This window comes from Gallinula chloropus (genome assembly GCF_964237585.1).
Source record: "Gallinula chloropus genome assembly, chromosome: 12".
Lineage (NCBI taxonomy): Eukaryota > Metazoa > Chordata > Aves > Gruiformes > Rallidae > Gallinula > Gallinula chloropus.
In genome coordinates this window covers 1750237-1771597 of record NC_140097.1, presented here as the reverse complement: position 1 = coordinate 1771597, position 21361 = coordinate 1750237, and the positions used below count along the sequence as shown (strand labels likewise).

General features: G+C 52.0%; 1 protein-coding gene across 4 annotated transcripts in view; it reads left to right on the top strand.

The window, feature by feature from the left end:
• The window catches only part of ITPR1 (inositol 1,4,5-trisphosphate receptor type 1), a gene marked incomplete at its 5' end in the record, with an annotated part of 159646 nt that extends 141389 nt beyond the window's left edge, over positions 1–18257 (top strand). For all 4 annotated transcript variants that reach the window (XM_084269793.1, XM_084269792.1, XM_084269791.1 and 1 more), the window contains 4 exons: positions 551–716; positions 1479–1639; positions 12820–12981; positions 17733–18257. In XM_084269793.1, the coding sequence (XP_084125919.1) occupies positions 551–716; positions 1479–1639; positions 12820–12981; positions 17733–17819 (576 nt within the window). In that variant the 3' untranslated portion in view covers positions 17820–18257. The remainder of the gene's footprint in view (positions 1–550; positions 717–1478; positions 1640–12819; positions 12982–17732) is intronic.
• Between the last annotated feature and the right edge of the window lie 3104 nt (positions 18258–21361).

The window sequence follows — 21361 nt, the reverse complement described above, 5'->3', positions numbered from 1 at the left end:
CAGTGGTTTAAAAGGTACATAATTCTCAATAAAAGCTTGGCACCCAACTGGTGGGATGGTTCTGAAGATGGGGTTACGAGTTTGGGTGTTCAGGCCTGCGATAGGAGATGGGTGCTGAGAAGTCCACCTTAATGTGGCAGTTGGAGTAGAGGAAATGAATGCTGTGCCATTCCACTAGAAGACTGTCTGGTCAACACTGGACATATATTGACCTATAAGCAGATTATGTAAGGATATAATTTGTGTGGGCTTGCAGACAGGGGTGAGGAGGGAACAGATTTCAGTGTGTGAGAGAGAAGAGGCCAGACTTGGACGCAGCACGAGCAGCAGCTCTGTAGAGGCTCCGTACTGGAAGCTGACTAATTTGGCTTTCAGTAATCTTACATATTAGTTTCACTTGATGTTTTGAGTTGTGAGTTATCACTGGAGAGCATCAGAAATGGAGACTCTGAAGGGAGAGGTGGTTGGGGCAGCTGAAGGGAGGAAGGCATGGTGAGGGCTCAGTGTGCACATATTTGGGTGATTAATCATTAAAATACATATCTTGCAGGAACCTCTCTTTGCTGCTAGAGTGATATATGATCTGTTATTCTTCTTCATGGTCATCATCATTGTCCTTAACCTGATTTTTGGTGTGATCATTGACACTTTTGCTGACTTAAGGAGCGAAAAACAGAAGAAAGAAGAAATTCTAAAAACAACTTGCTTTATTTGTGGTAAGTGTAACATCACACTTCAGGGTAAGGGGTTAGTTACTCTGTCCAAGTCAGAGGTAGCTGCAAGCTCCAGTGGGAAACTGGAGTCTTGGATCTCTGGCTGTTCTTACCTTGCACTCAGCCAGCTGATATTCTCGGGTACCACGTGCAGAGGAGCTTGGCAGCAGGAAGAGATGGGGGATGTACACTCAGTATAATATTTTTTCATAACTTCCTTAGTTTCTGTTTCTCCTCTCCTTCAAAGAATAGTTTCCTATTGGAATGGGAGAGATCTTTACAAACAGTTCTTTTTCCCAAGGCTGCAGAGTGTTGAGTAGTGCCTCTGGAAGCTTGTCCCACCAGCAGACAGGGAATTAAGCTGCTGAGCCTTTCAGGCTGGTGTGGTTAAATGAAGTGCCCGTGCAGCAGCCATGCAGTGCCCAGACTGACAGGAGTAATGTTTGAACTTTTGCTGCAAAGCAAAACTTGTGGTTGATGTCATTTTTCCTAAAAATAGAAGATGAGCTAGTAAATCCAACAAACTGCATTTTTTTGTAACCAAAAGTTTTCTGTTCCATATACTATACGTGAGCAGTACCGGTACTCACTGTGATGCCTTCTCTCCTCTCCTCCCTGCATCGTGGTGCTTATCCCTGTCACTCTGAGTTCATTTAAGAGTGATGTCCAGTGCAGAGGACTGCAGAAACAAGTTTTATTCTTCAAGCTCCTTTTCTTCATACCAGTTCATACATAGTAAGAGCTGTATGTGTGTCGCTCTCGTAGGTTTGGAGAGAGATAAGTTTGATAACAAGACAGTCACGTTTGAAGAGCACATTAAAGAAGAGCACAATATGTGGCATTATCTGTGCTTCATCGTGTTAGTGAAAGTCAAAGACTCAACAGAATATACAGGACCAGAAAGTTACGTGGCAGAAATGATCAAGGTGAGTTTGGAGCTTTGTTTTTTCATTTACTTAAACACACACCCCCCCCAGATTAGAGCACACTGCACGTGTGGTGAATACAGCATTCTGTATGTTAAATATCTGGCGAGCAGAAAACCTGGAGTAAGGCTTAGTAAGAGGCTTAACCCAATGCCTTTCCTTTTAGAAGCATCTTCTGCAGATAATACGCTGCAGATGTGCTTGGCACAGCAGCTGGCTAAAAGCCCTTGCGCCGGTGGCGGCGCGGCGCAGCACGCTGCCAAGGGGCACGCGTGGGAGCCGACACGTGCTGCGGCACCGCGCTCGCATGGGGAGCTGGGGGCTCCCTACCTGCAGCTCCCCAGGCTCCAAAAGGCTCCCCTGTGTTTACCTGGGCAGGGATAAGCTCAGGTGGCCCCTGTGGTTTTAAATCAGGCAAAGAGAAGCTATTCTGGTTTGAAAACTCGGGGTTAAGGGGAAGATTTTCAAGCTGGGGCAATTGTCTTGAAGTGCAACAAACAGGTTATAACGTGTCCTGGTGTAAGTATCTTAAACTGACGTGCAGGGTTTGGTGTCATATGATTTTAGCTTACTATTGTAAAAACCCTAAAATTAATATCTAGTCAATCGTTAGGCCTTTTAATGAGAGAATTAAACACCTCGTCTCTGCCAAGCTGCGGGCTCAGAGCTCCTGGAATTAGATCCTAAACCCCAATTACTGATCTGTGTGTCTTCTGGGTGGTTAGCAACAGTTGAGTCTGGCTTAGAAGATTTCAGTTAGTTATTTCTTTATCTGCCTTCAGACAAGTATCAGAATAGTTCTCTAATCTCTGCAGCTTTTTTGCTGCTGGGGTACCACCTACCTTTAAAGGGGCGATTTGTCGTGGCCCGGTCAGCATGTAAATCCCCCCGAGATCCCTTGGAGGTTAAACATGTTACTTTGGGGTCACTGAAGTGTATGTCCTAGTTCTGGATTTCTGCCTCCCTAATGAGGGCTTAAAGAAATCTTGTGAGCAGTCACCTGATAGAGGATTAGCACAGTGAGATAGCGAAGTGCATCGCTGCTGCCTTCCAGCCTGAGCGTGTTGCTCCCTTTCTTCACCCTGCTGCAGCAAGCATTGCTTCAGGGAGAAGCACCCTGCTCCTCCAAATGTTTCTGCTCTTAAAAGATGGAGTTGGGTTGTGTTAAAACTGAGGTTTGTTTGGGGTTTTAAGAAAGGTTCAATTAACAAACATCTGCAAACAAATTATCACTTTGGATCAACGGTTCAAATGAGGTAAGAACCAAAACTCAGTCACCAAATGCATCTGTGATAAAAACTGGAGAGAGTTTACCAGAATCCCTGTTCCTAGCATGCCAGCAAAGGCTAATTACTGGGTGTTCAATAATGAGAATGTGGATAAACTCTGCACAGCCCAAGTGTCCCGTGCAGATGTGATTTTATGTAACTGCATGCTCTAGGTGGAAGGTTGGAGTACATCCTGTGCTTGGTCGCTTTTTGCATTTCATGAGCCAGTTGTCAAGTGAGAATTAACAGCAGGGTCTCACTGCAGTGCTGCTGGAAGCGTGGTGTAACCCTGCAAGCCCTGGAGTAGGAAGTAAGAGTACTTTACACACCAGTGGTCTGCCACAGCCCGGCACAGGCGTGACCAGAGCAGCTCAGGCTGCTGCTGCTCTGACGCCAGAGATCTCAGCAGTGTTTCACAGGCCTTAGGCTGTTTCCTGCTCCTTAGGCCTGATCTGGCAAAGCTTGCTGGGAATATCAGGAGCAATTTCTTTCCATCATCCTTTAACATTAAAAACATTCTTTTCCACCCTAGAAAATGAATGTAAAACACAATGATATTTCCCTGCCAGACCTGTTTTAAATACTTCTGGAATAGTCAGGAATCCTTTTTTCCTGCCTGAGGTGTATCTAGGGGTAACCTGGGGCACAGTTCCCCTTTTACTCAAGCTTTCTGTCTTTGTCCTGTGAATCCAGGACAGGCAAGAGGAAAGCTGTAAAGACGTGAGTGGTCCCAAAGACCTGAGCCTGGTTGGACACCATGGTTTCTTCTGTATTTGGAGAGGGGTGAATGGGAACCTGTGTTGGGTTGATGTCAGCAGCCACCGGCTCCTCTTGGAAAGCCTATTTGTGTGTCATGGGCAGAGGTGAAAGGGATCCTTCTCCCCACATCTTCGACTGAAGGTGGCACTCTAACATCTTTGGTGCTGACAAAGATGGGGCACGGCTTTTCCAGGGGCTGCCACGCAGCTCCATGGCTCAGCAGCAGCTCATACCCATTTTTAGTAGTCGAGGGTAGGCAGCGTAACGTGCTCCCCATCATGCTGTGATGACAGCACCCACCTCGAACCGCTTCACCTTTGCCTTGACTCCCAACAGAACATCCTCAGAAAGGGCTGGGATTTCTGCCTTTTGGCAACAGTGAAAAAACCACCCAACAACCAACTTCACCATTTAGTGTTGGTGGGTTGTTCCAACACCACAGAACATTAAAAAAACCCCACAAAACCCAACCAAAAAACCCCAGCCAACCCCGAATTTAGGACACTAAAATGACATTCCCCATCAGCTTGTGTGTTGCATCCAGTGCTGCTTGTACAGTGCTTTAAAGATATTTTAAGCACGGTGGTATCAAAAGAATCCTGGACAGTTTTACTTCTGGTTAGTGAATATTCAGAAGCTTTAAGAGTGATCTTGAATTTTGATGTTTTCTTGTCTAAAAATAATGTGTGTGGAAAGGCAATTCTGAGGCTCTCCACTGTACTGGGGATGGCAGAGCCGAGTCTTGCCCGTGGAATTCATCTTGTAGCCTGCAGGAACCTGCCCCAGCATAGAAGGGAATCGTGGCCTTGAAAATGGGGGATTCACTATAGTTCTGCAGGGAGTTTTACATTTCTTCACGGAAGCTCATCGAGGTAGAACACAGTGTGAAGAAAGAGGTCATGAGTTAAACAGAGCTGAAGGTTTGGAAGTATTTTGAGCACCGTAAGCCTGAGTAAAGCAAATATTAAAAATCCCCTGGTGATCTCACAAAGCAAACCCTCATCTGCTTGTTTAGTACTGAATTGTCACCATACCTCCAGGAAGGCTGTTCTGATACAAATACGGGTCTCTTGGTTGCAACCTCAGATTGGCTTTGTCCTGTTGTGGAGCCCGGTGTGTGTGTGCTGCTGTGTGGGAAGCTGGGCTGCAGTGTTGTTGTAGCTGCAACTCCAGACTTTTGATAGGAGGCCTGGAATTCATCCCCAGCTCTTCCCCCTTTAAACTGATTGAGTTTTGATTCTGACTTTTCAAGGCTTCAAAACAGGGATAATACGTCCACTGGTAAGGCGGGCGTCACCCTGCAGTGACACATGATGTACAGCTTGGGGTGTCTTAAAAACCATAGCTGGGATTTGCTGGAGTGATGTGAGTGGGGGAACGGGATTGCTGGTTGTGTTTGATGGAGAAGCTGAGCTTGCACACCTGCACCCCAGTGACTTGGCCGCTGTCCTGAGGTCCCTTAACAGTGCTGGCACCATTGGTAACCTCGTGGCTTTCAGGAGATGGCAGCCAAGGTTGGCATGGGGAAGCCCATCTCCTCCTGCCAGCTGTTTAATGGCCCAGCAGTGCTGTAGGTAACAGAGACAGCCTTTACTTCTTGGTGTCTATACAGCCCTCCCAGTGACCTAACTTCTGTTCACCTGGCTCCATCGCACTTGGGAGAGCGAGGTGTCAGGATGGATCAGCGTCTTTCCAGAAGTGTGTGTGTAGCTGGGGAACATGCTAATGGTGCTGTGGAGCTGGTAACCCGGTGCCTCCCGTGTTTCCCAGGAACAAAGGCGGACGGTTCAGCTGCTGTGTGGCTTTGTAGTCACCGGGGAAGATCAGGTGATGTCTGAATAATGCCGTGTGTGTAGGAGGTGGGGGGATCCACTTATCGTCTTGGCCAGACATTGACATCCCCACCCAAATGACTAATGTGAACTCGGTGCAACTCCCTGCAGAGCAGTTCATTTGAATGTCTTATCTCCCCATCCCGTCTCGAGGAGAATTTCTTCTCAGGTTCTCTGCTCCTGCCTGCGGTGACTGGGGCAGCCTCCCCGGCAGCAGCCCCGGCGCTGCAGCTGCGGATGGAGTCTTGGCAGAGCTCTGCTCCAAACAGCTGTTGGCAGGCGGTTATAAGACGGGGAAGAAGCCCGACTCTGAGCCTTGATGCACAGAAAACCACCTATGTGCTTCAGGTCCCTCTGTGTTCACCAGCTGCTGTGCAGCCTCAGCGAGCTGTCGCCTGCATGCAGGATCCCTGCATACCCCAACGTGGGGATTTGCATACACACACCTTGACGGCAGCGTCTGCTGGGTGTGGGTGAGAGCTGCATGGCTCTGAGTGGTTTTCTTACACACGCAGACGTGCCTATTAAAGAAACAGACTCCTTAGCAGAGCTTTGAGCACAGAGCTTCCTCACTAGCTCGAGCAGTTTCCACAGATTTTTAATGGCCTGTTGCATCGAGCGGGATACGTGTCATTAACCTTGATTGCAGAGGCGAGGGAGAGAGGTGTGAGGGATTGCCCAAGCTCACGTGTCCAGATCGGGAGCACTGAGTCCCGAATCTCCAACTGGGTTGCGTTGTCACTTGAAAATGGAACCGTTTATTAACAGGAACGATGGTGCAGATAGCCTGAAAGGGATTTGGGATGGAAACGAAGGCTAGAGATTTCCTTTTGTGCCCTGATTAACCTCTTCCTACAAAACTGGAGGCTTAAATGTATCACAGGGGTGGGGTTTTTCTTTGTCTCGAGCCATGCACCGTGCCATAACTGGAAACTATTCCTGACTGCTGTTCTCAGTGCCCGTTGTGCCTGGTACCTTCTGTCGAGGCATAGGAAGCACAGGCAGGGTTCCATCAGCAGCAGGCTTTTCAAATTGCGTTCTTCCAGAAGTGCGAGTTTGACTGGAAAGCTCTCCAGAGGAGTTCAGTTCCCAGGCTGCCCTGTGCTCCGAAACTCCTCGGGAGCGTGATTCACAGCCTGCACGGGGCTCACGTGATGTGGATTTGAAGGGTTGCTGTGTCCCCAGGCTCTGCATTGGGTGTGATTCAGGCAGAGATGGCCGAGCCTGGGTGTAACTTGCGGCACCTATAGCAGTAACGAGTGGCAGGCCACGGGGCCTGAAACCTAAAGCATTTCACAAGGGTTGTAACAACTCCAGTGTCGGTGAAAGACAGGGATACAGCTGCAATTACAGTTTGAGAGTGTTAGGAGCTTTGTTACCTTTGTAATTTGTACTTGGGAATCATGATCTTTGGGGCAAAATCAAGTAGAAAAGATCTGCCAGATCAATACTTACTGACCCAGGTGTAGATGCTGAGGGGAGCATCTGTACAAGTGATGTGTGTGCAGTTGCTTGGTTATAGATGAAGGAACCTGGGATTTCAGTTTGCAGGGACACTGGGTGCAAGCAGAAGAGGAGTAGGAGGAGGACCAAGGAGGTCAGCACCTGAACTGGAGCTTGATGGTGCTTAATTTGGTGCTATCTTCCCAACAAGCTGCATCTTGAGATACCTCACCAGTTAGCCAATATAATTACAGGGTGAAACAATAAATAATAGCAGAGGCATAAAAGAGCCAAAGGTGTGTTTGGCAGAGGGTGCTGGGCTGCTGGAAACACTGTGTCATAGGCAAGGGGCCCAGCTCTGCCTTGAGATAGTGAAGCAACTTCTTCCACCCTTGAAATGGGCGCTGAGCTGCAAACCAGAGCCTGCTGGGGGGGGAAATGGTTGGTCACCCTCGCCTTCCCCACGCAGCGTTAGCGCGTCCGCCCCTCCAGAGGTGTGAGAGCTGGCGTGCCCTGCGGCACGAGCCTCCCACCGCTGGCATGAACTGTGCGTGGCTGAGCTCTTGGTTATCCCTGATCTCCCGCCCGGGTGGGTGTCCGTGCGGGGGATGTCGGGTGAGCATCCCCACTGGGGAGTCAGGGGCTTTGCTTTGGCAGAGCGCGGCAGAAAAAGGGCGTAGGGGGTGAAAACAGGAGGAAAGGCTTCAGCCTGGCTCTGTGCAGCGCCTTGCTTGCAGAGCGTGTGGATTCAGGTGGATCCCCAGGTAGCATGTAGGGTGGGCGTGGTGTCCTTGCTGCTGGGGCTCTGCTGCCTGGGAAGGGAGAGGAGGGAGGGGGGTTCCAACTGGCAGCCATGGAGGGTGACAGGACAAACCGCTCTGTCTGCAAGCTGGCCGGGACAGAAAAAACCCCGTGGGGCTGTGTGTGCTGAGGAGATGGCCCGGGGTGGGGGTGAGGCGTCCATCCCCTGAGTCATCACGGCCGCCCCCTCCATGCTGGTGGTGCAGGGAGCCCGTGACCCCAGGCCGCAGGGCGCTCCGCGGCCACGCCGGATGCGTTGTGCAAGAGTAGGTGGGTTGGCTGCAGCCATCACCACCAGCAGCTGGTTTGCTCAGCCTTTGCATGCTTAAACGTTTTGTCCTGCCCCAGCGATCGTGGTGTAACACGTCCTACTTCACGGGTAGAGCCCAGCAGCCACGAGCAGGCTGCTGTGGTGAGGTGGCCGTCCTTCCCACGGGAGCACAGAGATCTCCCCCAGGGATTCCCAGCGGGGCCCGCTGTGCCTCTGCTGCAGCCAGCATCCTGTGGGGTGGTGCTTGGGGTGGGGTAACTGCACTGCCAGTGAACACAGTGCTTGGCTCCAGCGCGTCACCGGTGGCAGAGCTGTCACAGGGATGTACAAGGTGGGGGGATCATTTCATACAGGGACACGGTTGTCTTCCACCTTTGGGAAAGGTGGGCTGCGCTCCAAGTCCCCTGCTCTGCACAGGTGTAAAAGCCACTTAATTTAATCAGTGGCAGCAGTGAAAAGGGAGATGTTTGTACCAGTAACCTCCTACCCTCAGCCTCCTGTTTCAAGACCTGGTGCACGTGAGGATCTGAAAATGCTCTTTCAGGGGGAGGAACAGGACACAGCCCAGGGCTCGGTGTCGGTGGCAAGGGGAGAAGTGTGGCTGGCTGTGGAAGAAGTGATGGGGAGCCCTTTGCAGAAGAGAGAGCGAGCCTGACGTGGTGCTTTTTTCCAGGAAGCACAAGAAAGAACCAAGAGGAGTTTCATCTCCCCACAAACAAACAACTTTATTTTCAAAGTGCTTCACAAAGCTGTTTATTAGCTGCACCGGGTACGAAACCGAAATCTGCTGCCGCCGCTTTCCCCCACTAAATGCTGGCTGCTGGGCAGCCTTCCTGTGGCAGGCAGCGGGGGATTGATTGGGTGAGCTTTGAACTATAGCCCTTCAGCACCCCATAAATATCGGGTGCAGGGGTAGCTGAATAAATGGAGACCCAGAAGCGAACCAGCATCTCCCTCAGGGCAGCCAGGGGTGAGGATGAGCCCCGGTCCCTGCCTTTGGCAGCCGCCTCCTGCCCGAGGAGCTAATGCATCTCTTGGCACGGCTCACACGGAGGTTGCCTCAGAGACCTTTCTTAGAACAAACTCTTCGGCAGAAGCAGGGAGGAGCGGGTGCTTCTCAGAATGAATTGCATCTGCATCACACAGTGCCGCTTCCTCTTTTTCAAATTTCCAATCGTGGACGGTCAGCATCGCCCCCATGTCTGAGATTTAATGATATTTTGCTTTACAACAGGGACTTTTCCAACTTTACCTAGAAAAAGAGCTAAACCGAAACCCAGCACTTGTGGTTAGCCAGCTTCCGTCAGTGGCTTCAGTCAGTTCGTCTGTTGAAGCAGAGGAAGCTGCCACTGTGACGGGAAGAGGGAGCTGACTGCACACCAGGATCCCGGTGCCTCCGCTTGCAGGAGGACCACAGCAGACAGTGCATAACTGCATTGGTATGCGAGGTGCCAGCAGCCGGGAGGGTGCGCGGCGGGACAAGGCCCAGGGAAGAAGGGAGCAATGCCGGGGGGAGCCTTTCCCTTCACGGCTGGCTTGACGCCTCTAACAAACTACCAACCCCCCGGGGAGAAGATGTGAGGCTGTATCTTTAAAGGCACCCCGGTGTTCAGTTAAAGTTCAGCAGAAACTAGATCATCAAGATATAAATCTTTTATTCAGCCTTGAATAGAAGCGCTCTGCGGAGGGAGCGCTGCCGGCAGGCTGGGGCCGGGAGCCGGGCTGGCTGCTGCACAGCAGCCGGACGCTCCTGGCCGCTGCCCTTTCAGCATTCCTCCTGACTCCCCTTCTCACCTTCTCCACCCAAGGCACGGGTATTTGTTTATTTGTTTAAAAGCAGGTGTGCACACCCCCTCCCCAGGGCCGGGCGTTGAGGTGCACGTCTGCCTTTCAGCAGCCCCATCCCATCCAGGCTCTGGAGCTTCTCTCTGCGGTGCTGCTGGAGGCTGGAGGGATGGGCTGAAGGTTTCCCGTGTGAAGCCAGAGCAAAGGGGTGCAGGCTCCTGTGTGCAGGGAGGAGGAGGAGGAAGCGTGCCTCTGCGTGCTGGCAGCATCCCTCCTGCCTTCCCCAGAGAGGTCCCAGCAGCCACAACAGGGCAGTGAGCTCACTGGTACCCATTCTACCTGCATTGATGCAGCTCTGTCCCCACAGACACCCCACCTCTGGCAGTTGCCCAGTACGTTTGGGTGGACATCACCTTCTGTCTTGCTGGGTGACAGCTGGACACTTCTAGGTGTACAAAACCACAATGGGAGTGCAAGTCAGGTCCAGCCCGGTGAGACCTGTTGGCAGAGTGATGTGTCAGTCCTTCTCTAAGCCTGAAAAATCTCCAGGTGCCCCTGTTAACTCTTTCACAGCTAGATCGGGACTTGGCAGTGGTACTGCCAGGTCCAGGCTCGAAAGGGAGCCCAGCCCTCACACCTCAGGAACTGAGAGCCTTGCCTCTGCAAGCCTTCTCCTTGCTCAGCTTCTGGAGTTTGTGTGGAGCTTTTCTGGTCTTTCATTTTTCACCATTGCCATGAGAACGGGAGAAGGGACTTTGTCGTGTTGGGTTTTTTCCACTTAAATTCCAAGATTTCCCATACTCCAGTGACTCTGAGAGCTGGGGCTTTCAGTGCCCAGCGAGTGTGAAACTCTGACAGCCTGCAGGGGCTGGCAGTGCTGCGGGGCTCCTGGTTCGATTTCACATCCCAGACCCCCGTCACCTTCCCTGCCTATAATCATCAGGCTGCAGCCTCTGCAGCAGCCTCGGCACTTGCTTGTGTTGTGGGATGAAGTTAGAAGGGGTTGGGGTATCTGTTAGGAGGATGATGCAGGCAGGGAGGGGTTGGTGTTTCCAGGTCCTGCTCCCTGTGTCCACTTTGTGCTGCACAAGGCCATGGCCTGGCTTTGGGGAAGCTCACCTCTCTGGGGAAACTCACCTCTCTGGGAACACCTCAAATACCCATTGTTTCCTTCCAGCAAGTCAGGCACAGGCAGGAGCTTCAGGGCTCTGCTCCCCCACACACCCCAGAGTGGGGACCTGCGGGGCCAGGGGAACCTGCAGATATAAATATAAATTGCATATTACTCTGCCTTGCCTTGTCCTTGGAAACCTCTGGCCAGGAGGGGAGGGAGGAGGGGAGCAGCAGTTCTGTTGGTTTGTTTTCCCTGGGCAGGGAGGGGAGATACTCTGGGGAGAGGTGCCGGACCGGAGCAGGAGTGAGGATCCCAATGAGGATTTCCCCACGACTGGCAGCACGCAGCCAAGTGTGGCCTGTTCCTCCTATTAAATCTTAATTGTGGGACTGTCGTTTCCTAAAGCCCAAAATATTTTGGCACTTGTCTCAATAAAGGCATATTTTTTTTGTACATACATTTTTTTCTTTTATTAGCAGAAACCATCTGCCCTGTAAACAGAGATCAGGAGGAAAAAGCCTTCCCGCAGGCTCTGCATCGTGTGGGGATCCTGGTGCATGGGAAAATGGGAAAGGGCCTGCTTTTTGCCTTTTAATCTCAGCAATGGTGAACTCCTCTGAGCAGATCAGAGCAGCTGATTTAAGCTGATGAATCCCAGCATCATGTCTGAATTGCAGAAAGGACAGAGCTGGGGATCTCTGTAGAGATGCACGGCCTTGATGGAAGCAGGATGGATGCTCCTGGGAAGGAGGAGGGAGTGGGGAGATGGGAGCAGGGTGGAGATCGGGGCCAGGGAGTCACAGTGCTGTACAAATGAGCTGGGGGCGTTGAGAGAGCCCCGTGAAGAGCCTGCCCTGAGAAACGGGGCGAGCTTCAGGTGCCGGTGACCAGTGATGTGGATCGCTCTCTGGCTGGGGGCACTGTTCACCCAGCAGGCCATTGCCGTGCCATCTGGTTTGGTTAAAACATCGCCAGCTGCTGTTGCAGGGTCACTGTGAGCCTTATCTCATCCAGCCCTAGCTTAACTGCGTTTCAGAGACTATCTCCAGTGTGGGAGGAGAACCAGACAAGATAGGAAACCAGTTCGGTGTTGAAATTTAAGGTGTCAAGATGCGGTGTGCACCCCTCCTCCTCTTTTGTGGCTTTCTCTTCTGCTCCTGCTTTTATTTTTAATGTTGCTGGCATGTACACGGGTGTACGTGTGAGCCTTTGCGTGCAGATTAATAAAGCTGAGCACCTGTCCGCTCGAGTTCCTGACTAGTACCTCAAATTTGGGTGTTAGAGAGTTCATATGCCTGAAGTAAAACTTTATCACGAGTGTTTCGTTGCAATTTCATCTGCCCCACATTTTAGCCTGAACTGACCAGTCAGAATACAGGGTTTTTTCCTCCTCCTTGGTTAAAAAGCAAGTATTTCATCTATTAAAGTGTTTCCAGGTTGGAGCATGGTTTCTTTCCTTAGAAGGCATGGCCAAACTCTGCTTGGCCAAAAGAGCCGACCAGCAGAAATCCTCCAAGCAGCACGAGTTAGAAGATGGTAAGATGGCAGCAGGTTTCTAGCTCTGGAAAACGCTGCTCCGGGCGTGAAATCCAGGTCAGTTTATTGCCCAGTGTCCAGGCATTACACCAAAATGTGTCTGGGAGAGAAGTGGCTGGGGAGGGAGAGTCTCTGGGAAGGAGAAGGCAGCATTAAGCAGCCGTAATTTACGGTAGTGGCGTCTCTGAAGTGTCTCGTTGCTGCTAGTGGGCAATTCTGTGACCTTTCCAGTAAGATGCAAATGAATATAAACTACAGAGCTCCTCTACATGAGGAATGTCCCTGTGTTGAAGCCCTGTCTGCTCTCAGCCCCTCACTGCAGGTTCCCATTTGGCTGGTGCTAACTGAACTGATGTGTGATTGATTCTCAGGAGAGAAACCTGGACTGGTTCCCCCGGATGCGGGCCATGTCTCTCGTGAGCAGCGACTCGGAAGGGGAGCAGAACGAGCTGAGGAACTTGCAGGAGAAGTTGGAGTCCACCATGAAGCTTGTCACCAACCTCTCTGGCCAGCTGTCAGAGCTTAAAGATCAGGTAAGGGAGAGGACATGTGTCCCCACGCTGGTACGGGCAGGGTGAAGGTCCTGCAAAAAAACAGGTCCTGGTACAAAGTGATGTTTTATGGCTCCTGCAAACCCTGGGAAGAGCTTTTCTAAAGTAACTGGTGCTTGGGAAGCAAGTGAATGGGCAAGCCACCCATGCAAAGCCCCATGCCCCCACCAACCTGCCTGGCAGTGCCAGCTGAATGCATGTAGTCTGAAGCAGCCACCTCCAGACAGGGAAAACTCGTGTTAAAATGAAAAAAATCAAAGCTGGAGTTAACTTAAATCAGTCACTGCTGTGTGACCTGTCCTAGGGACCTGCTTTGGCAGAGGGTTGGACCCGATGATCTCTGGAGGTCCCTTCCAACCCCTGCAGCTCTGTGATTCTGTGATCGCCGGCACAGGAGCCTGTGTGCTGGTAGTGCTGGTGTTACAGGCTTTACCCCTGACACCTTAGTGTGACCCTGTAAGTCAGAGATCACGGTACTGATGCTGCATGGACCCCAAAACCCTCTGAGAAACTGGAGCAGCACTCGAGGGGTCAACTTGCACCAGCCCCTGCGGTGCTGTCACACCTCAGACTGCCAGACAGACAGACAGACCCACAGAAGCGCTGTGCGCTGCGGCGTGTACTGCCGCTGGTAAACACGTGAACGCTGCAGTGGGGTTGGGTTTTTTCCCCCGTGCAGCCAGAGTTCAAGGACTTGTGTTGACTTTTGGCTTGGCTGGGGCATGAGGGAGTGTAGGGGGGTTGTTCCCACCCCAATCCCAGCAAAGCCACGGAGGCGGCAGGGCTCTATTTCATCTCATCCACGCGGATTACGGGCTAACTGAAGTAAAAGGGAAAGGGCTGTTTCCCGCCTTGGAGAGAGCTGTTTGTGGTGACAAAGCGACCGGCTGCTTATCTTTATGGATTAATAACCTCAGCCAGATGGTTCAGTTAGTTAAGTTTATAGAGATATCAGTGCTGGCTAATATTAATTGCTGCCTCGCCAGGGCCGTATCCTGGGGCAGTCGATGGAATCGCACACGGCAGAAATGGCCAGCGGGTTGGGTTCCTTGTCTCTCCTGATGCCATCTGCCTGTTGCCCCGCTGTTGGCCTCGCTCTCTCCAATACTAATCAGATTCCTGCCTTCCATCTCTGCCCTGCCTTGGCCTGGGCTCCCTGTAAGCTGGTTACCTTCGCGGAGACGTGAGTCTCGGGCAGCCGGTATTGACAGAGACCCTGGCTCCCCGCCTTCCGATCACACTCTGCCTTTTTCAGATGGAGATGCCCCCTTTTACCCGCCACCCTGCAGAGCATGAGGAAGGGATTAGCCTGTAGGGTTGGGAGGAGAAAGCCTCGCTGTAATTAGTTTTCAGACACTGTGCCATGGACCTGGTTCTGAGGACAGAGGATAGAGGCAGTTGCTCTTTTGTCTGTGCTTTAATACTTGCCGGGTGGTGGTTTTGCTGTTTTGCCTGGAAACAATTCCCTTGAAACATGTGTCTTATGTCTTCTTGTGGAAGGGTCTGACTCAAAAGTGGTCTGCAGTCACCAGGAGTCTGTCTTTCCATTGGCCACAGCCAGCTCTGGATCGGGACGTGTTTAGTTCTGAAGCTTGCAGCTCTTGGCTGACCAAGCACTAAAACCCCTTCTCATGCTTTGTGAAAATAAGGATGAAGGATTTACCTTTTAGAGAGCTGTTTGACTGTAACAGCCAAAGAGGAAACCAGCTTCATTAGTGTTGTGATAGCTTTTAGGAGTTCCCCTAAGTACCGTTACTGAGAGCCCTGCTTAAGTTGCAGGATGCTCCAATTACGTGACCAAACCAGTATATCCCTCCTCCTGACCAGGGGCTCTCTCCAGGAGAAGGAGCTAGCCCAGAGAACTTTTATGTGTGTTTCTTGTCTTGTAATTAAAGAAAGGGAGAACCTCCCATTCATTTGCTTCCCAGGCTCGTTAGGTGTCTGGAGACTGTAGATGTTAGGCACTGAAACCCAGTGTGCCGAGCGCCGTTAAAATCTCGATTGCTTTAATTCCATGCAAAAAGATGTCCACAACAGCAGGGGATTAGTTAGACGTTGTAATCATCCCAAACTCCTGTCCTGCACCCTCCTCTGATGTCAGCAGGCATCTCTCATGGACGTCAGCCTCTCGCTCAGGACCACTGCCTCCTGCCAGCCGAGCCCTCCGTGGCCACGGCGTGACTCAGCTGAGGCTGGCTTCCTTGGCGTGGGCTCGTGGGCAGACGGACAGATGCCAGCGTGTCCGTACGGCCGGTGTCCTGCTCATGCTCTTCCCACATGCCCCATTCCCGGGGTTAGCTCCACATCACACACAACCTTTGGAACAGGGCAGTGTGTGTGTGTGTGTGTGTGTGTGTGTGTGTGTGTGATTATCAGCGAGTCCAGCTTGACTCAGATGCACTTCAGGCCCCTCGGTTTCGGTTTTTAATCCCGTCAGCGTTGCTCCAGGGGCTGACAGCTGCCCTGCAATACGTCCTGCGTAGCTTTTATCACCGTCCAAGCCCGGGTGTGCGGTCATTGCAGCTGTAAAGCTTTTGCAAGAGATTCACTCTCTTGGTGAGTGTGATGGAGATTAAAGTTGCTCCACCGCCATGGAGATAGCGTAGCTCTGCCTCACAGGCATTGCACCCCATGCAGGGTTGGTAATGTTCTGCATCGACATTGCAGTTGCATTTTTCTCCCTGCCTTACATTCAGTTGCTTTATTCTTCCCAGTTTTTAGAAAGCTCATCTTTTGGAAGGCACCCACATCAGGCTACGCCATCCCTCTTTCTAGGCAAAAGGAAAAGTATCTGCCACAGTCCCTTTTCATTGTTCTTCTTCCTTTCTGTTTTTATTTCATGTGGCCCCTGAATCAGTTCATTTGCTGCTTGAAATCGTGGCTCCTTGTTCGCTCAGCTGATGAGTGAAGCCCCTGTTGCCTCTTTGCATCACCAACTGGTGGGTTATCTTAGTAACAGTTAAACCCACCCCGGCGCGTTCAGCAGGGGAGTAGCATGTGTATTTGAGGGCAATGGGAAGACTCCTCTCTTCCTGCTCCCTGGTGCCTCTTGGGAAAAGGGAAATCCTAGTTTCAAGAGGAATTGACATATCCTGGTCCCTTCCCCAGTGGTTAAATGAGGGTAACCCCCAGTTGGCCTGAGTGCAAGCGTCGGTGTGCACGGTGCTGTGCGGTCTGTGGCACTCGGAGGAGCCTTTTGGAGATGCCCAGAGCTGCCAGCTTTGGCCTGTTCCTTTTCCCACCATGAGCTCTGGACCAGATGGCCACTCCAGTGCCCAGGAGCAGGATGCCCTGCTCCAGACACAGAAGGGCTGGGCACTGTCACTAGAAACCAAGTTTCCAAACAGCTGCATTCAGGGGTGTGTTACCAGTGAACTGGGCGTGGGAGCCTGCTGCCCCCTCTCCCTGGAGTGGCTTCCACCAGGAATTACGTTGGGTGACATTTGTCATTGAACAGCCAAAACCTGAATGTAGTGAGATTGTGGATGGAGACATTGGAGGAGAAGAACCCCAGGGACATCATTAATTGTCAGGAAGAAAAATACTCTAAATTGCATCTTACGCTTGAATCAAAAATTACTTTGTCTGGCGAGCTGGCTGGGATTTCTGGTTGGTGGATGTGCTGCTGGCATCACTGGCAGGGTCCTGCGAAGCCCTGTGAGCCGGCTGGCCTGTCCCGGCATCCTGCCACCCCTCACCGCAGCCGGTGGGGCAGGAGTGGTAGCAGTAGGATGCGAGCGCGGCTGCTCGTGCACCAGTGTGGCAGGGCCTTTGCACTTTCCCTTGAGGGTGCCGGGGCTCTGGGTGCAGCCTGAGCACCCGAGGAGCAGCATCAGGGCTCCCCACACCTCGGTGGTCTGGGGCACGAGGCGCTGTCCTGGCTGCCTCCTCAGCACGGCTGCCGCACGCCATCCCACGTGTCGGCTGCTCCGAAGCCCAGATGTGGTCACGGAGGGAGTGGCGGGAAGTGCGTGCAGCGATCCAGCTGTTGGCGGCTGGAGACCCTGCCCACGCCGGAGCTGTCCTTATGTGGCGTGTCTGGGCTTATGCAAGTCCTCAGAAACCTCCTGGGGACTGGAAAAAGGAGTGCAGCGTGCTGGGCTGTGGCAGCTTCTCAGTAATAAAAGATGATGGCCCATTTTCAGGTGACGATTGCGCTGAGGAGGAGACCCGTTACTTTATCTGATGGGAAGAGCTGCCAGGGGTTCAGCTGTCTGGCAGCGAGGCAGTTAACCTCCCGGCCCTGCCTCTGTCTTGGCTTTTTGGCAGAGAGAGAGAGAGGAGGGATGTCATCCCGCTCATCGGGAGCGCTGGAGTCTATTCCAGCAAAGACAAGGGTATTCCCAGCCTGGCTCCAGGGCTCGCCCCTTTTTTTCCACCCTCTGCGTCTGGTCTGCCTCGTACTTTGGAGCGGGTACAAAGAATTTCTAGCGGGGGAGGTTTCTGTGAGCTGCTCTCTGCACTAATCCCCGCTGGCTGCCCGGCTCTCCCGAGCTTTTTTCCCTCACAAAACGGCAGTTGGCTGCATGAGACGTGCCCCAGGAGTGCACGAGCCGGGGCTGCAGCCCGCGATGCTGATGAGCGTCGATGAGCGCCTGGCACGGCGGAGCGTCACTTGTGGAAAGTGGGTTTCAGAGTCAAGGCTTAACCACAAAAGGCAGAGCCGGGTCCTTGGGCGAGGTGACGCACAGGAAGTGTCTAGGCCCTAATGAGCAAAGTTCTTAATTTTCCAGATGACGGAGCAGAGGAAGCAGAAACAGCGCATCGGGCTCCTCGGACACCCTCCGCCCATGAATGTGAACCCGCAGCAACCCGCCTAAGCCAGGAGGGTCGCTTCCCCCTTCACGACAGCAACGCTGACCCAGGGCTTGAGCCGACCCCAGGCTGCTTCTGTGTACGTTCGGTTCAGTCTGTAAATAACCTGGGTTTATACCACATGTATCTGACTGCTACTCCATAAAGTTTTGGGCGTACGGATTAGAACTGTTGGCACAGGACGGAGGTTTAAACTTTGTGCCAAAACCATCAGAGATTGCCTTTTTTTTTTTGGTTGTTGTTTTCTTTTTTTTTTCTTGGAGGGACTGAAGAGAGCACCTGAATTGCACTTGAAAAGAATATTTGACTATGTGACATGTATTTTGTATTTAAAGAAAAAAAGAAGATAGAATAGCTAGTATTTATGTTTTTATACGATTGTGCAATATGACTTATGCAATCACGATCTATTTGTAACTCCTGAATGTCCTGAGGGGAGTGCACATCCCTGAATCTGGTGTGTTAGTACAATGTAATAAATGGTATCCAAAATTACAGGTGTAAATGAGGCTGCTGCGAAATCGTGTTACTGGTGATTTTTTTCATACCCTTGGACATTTTTTGTACCATGTGTGTAAATATCTTGCGATGCCATATCTGTTGCCTCTTCCTCCCAGAGCTAGCACTGGGAATCCGTGAGCTGTTAGAAATCGGTATCAATTCAAGCAAAACATCACTTCAAGGCTTCCAAACGAGGAAAGCAGGAGGTATTATTTTTCCAAGTGACTTCTTCAGAGTCCTGAGGCTAGCAGAGCTCAGATACCAGGGGTTTTTTAAATGCTGAGATTTCGTAAAGGGAACTTTTTATGCAAAATGAAGTTTGGGATGAGGATGCTCTACCGGCGAGTCCGTGCAGCCTCCTGAAACCTGTCACGAGGCTGTGTCCAGGCCTTTGTGTTCTCAGTGTGTAGGATCCTTTCCTTTTTATGTTTCCATTAGAGACCGACGTGCCTGCTAAAGCTTTAGCGAACAGGCATTGCGCCGGCTGGGACGCGACCTATCCCGTTAGGACTGTAGCCGAACACTGACGTACGTAATGCTTGAGAGCAAGAGCCGCTGGTTTGAGGTTGGTCTGTCCCACCCCTTCCTCTCTCCCTCCCTCCATTCGGTCACTTTCTTCAGTTTCTGATCCTGGAGAGTATGAAAGGAAACTTCTTTCTCTCTCCCTCTCCCCTCCTCCCATCCATTGCATAGTTTTATACCTGGACCTCGTTTTACAGACGCTAACTCCTCTGCAATACTGTCTACCAAAAAGGAAAAGACAAAAAAAAATAAAGCTACAGAGCTATGAAAATTTGTAAATGCATAAATATAGGTATTTAAATAAATGATGCAAAATACTCTACGCTCAGAGGCTGCTTGGTGGTTTGTCTCTCTTCCCCCCCAGAGGTGGTGTGTGGTTGTGTTCACCGTCCTGCTTGCCCACGCGCCCTGGAGAGCCGAGTCGCAGGGGACTTGCAGGTAAGGATGGGGCTTTTCCCAGTGCTGAACTGGGCTCTTAACACCAGGGTCTGTCCCCACCCCGCCCCCGCACTGCTGCCCCAGGGACCTCACCCTCCATCGCCCACCACTGGGTACTCCGGGCTCTCACCGCTGGTGGTTTAGGTTTGTCATCCTCAGACTGTGTGTGAGCGTTAAAACCCCACTCCTGCTCCGAGTGGCGTGTGCTCAGGAGCTGCTGTGTATTCAATTAAGATGTAGCAGGAACTACCTGGTACAATTAATCACCTTTAATCTGGCTGAGAAGGGTGCGTCTGCCCTGCACGGGCCAGCGAGGAGGGAGGGACGGCAGCCTGGCCAGCACCGGCCGGGCCAGGGATTTACTGGTTATGCTGCCTGTTTCCATACGTGTCCTGGTAGTTGTGTCCTCTCCCTGCTGCAGCCGCTGGATCCCTGGAAGGTGGATGCAGGAGGAGGTGGATACAGTGGGAGCCTAATGGGGCCAGGGGGGATTTGTGAGGAAGGAGCAGGATCTGGTTATCTCTGAGCAGCAGGCACCCATCTGACTCGCCTCTTCCCTTCGTGCCATCCAGGGATAAGCAGACAGGCAGGGGAATTTGTCAGGTTCCCCGGAGTCTCTGCCACTGTGGAGAGAGGGAGCAGGAGGCTCAGCACCCCTCACAGCCCACCCCTCCAAGGAACTGCCTGAAAAAGGCAAAACCACCGTACGCTTCCACAAGAGCAGAGGTGATCCATGTGAGGATCAGCTGTATGAAACCTGGTGTTCTCGTGGGTGCCTGACCATTCCTGGGAGGTGGGGGAGATGCTAAAAGCAATGTAGAGTTTCTTCCTCCTTCTGGTACAGCTGCAGCTGGGTGACGGATGCCAAAGCATCCCTCACCCCAGCAGCAGCCACAACCAGGGGTTGGTTTGGGGAGGACTCAGGGGGTTTTTGTGATCACACTCCGAGCCGGCCCACACAGAGGCTGCATCCGCTCCTGGTCAGCAAAGGAAGCCTGCCACCATCCTGCTGCCCTCCACCAAGCAGGTCATTCCTTGCCATGACGTCTCATGCGTAACCATCAGGCGTTTTTACTTTTCTGGGGGATTTTTCTTTCTGGTTTGGGTCGTTCTGGACGTGCTGAGCTCTGCTGGCCGTGGCAGAGGGGTGAGGAGCGGCGGAAACGCGCTTCTGGCCGGCAGCAGTTTTGACCTGGCAGCTTCCGAGCTCTCTGGTGTCTCTGTAAGGGGTTTCCCGTTCCAGGCAGATCTGATGCCTCATGGCAACTTGTCAATGATCTCAAGGAAAAACTGCATGAGGCACCTCTCTGAATTACCACATTTCAGGTACCTTTTTTTTTTTCCACAGCAGCTGAATATTTCTTGAAATCACAAAAAAAAAGCTGTGTGAACAACCTGGAGGCTCTAAAGCAAGAAACCCCCCTTCCCCCCCAAAACCTGCGCTCGGGATCTGTAGTGATACCTTGAGTTTCTTTAAGCCAGGACCTTTGAGGCTGAGCATCACCTCTGGAGATGCTATAAGATAAGGCACGCAGCTCTGGCTGCCCACCTCCGCTGCAGTTCTGCAGTAGCTCTTCTGAGGGACATGAGCGATTAACCGAACACGGGAAGTGATGGGTGCGCACCGGTACTTGCGTGGAATAGCGACCAATATCAAAAGTTAACTTCAAGGAACAAAACTAGCACTTGCAGACCACAGCTGGGGCGAAGGAGAGGACTCTCCTCTCGCTGCGGCTCTTCCTGCCCCAGCACCAACCACCCAGTTTGGGTGAAGAGCAAGGGGGGGTGTCAAGGCTGCCCTGGGGCTTGTTAGGCAGAGCTGCTCTGGAGAGGGTCCAGGAGCAGCAGCAAACCCCACAGAGTGGGATGCTGCTGTGGGAGAAGGTTGGCTGGTTCCAGGGTACAGGGCAGGGCGTGAATATGTGCAGAAAGGACATAGTCTGCTCCAGCTGATGCCCCAAAGGCTCCTCTGGTGCAGTCCAACCGTCAGCAGAAGTGGTGTGGCCAGTGAGAAGGAGTTCTGGAGTTGGGAAAAGGTGACTTGGGATGGCACAGCCTGGAAAACAGGGGTGGAGGAAGGAAGATG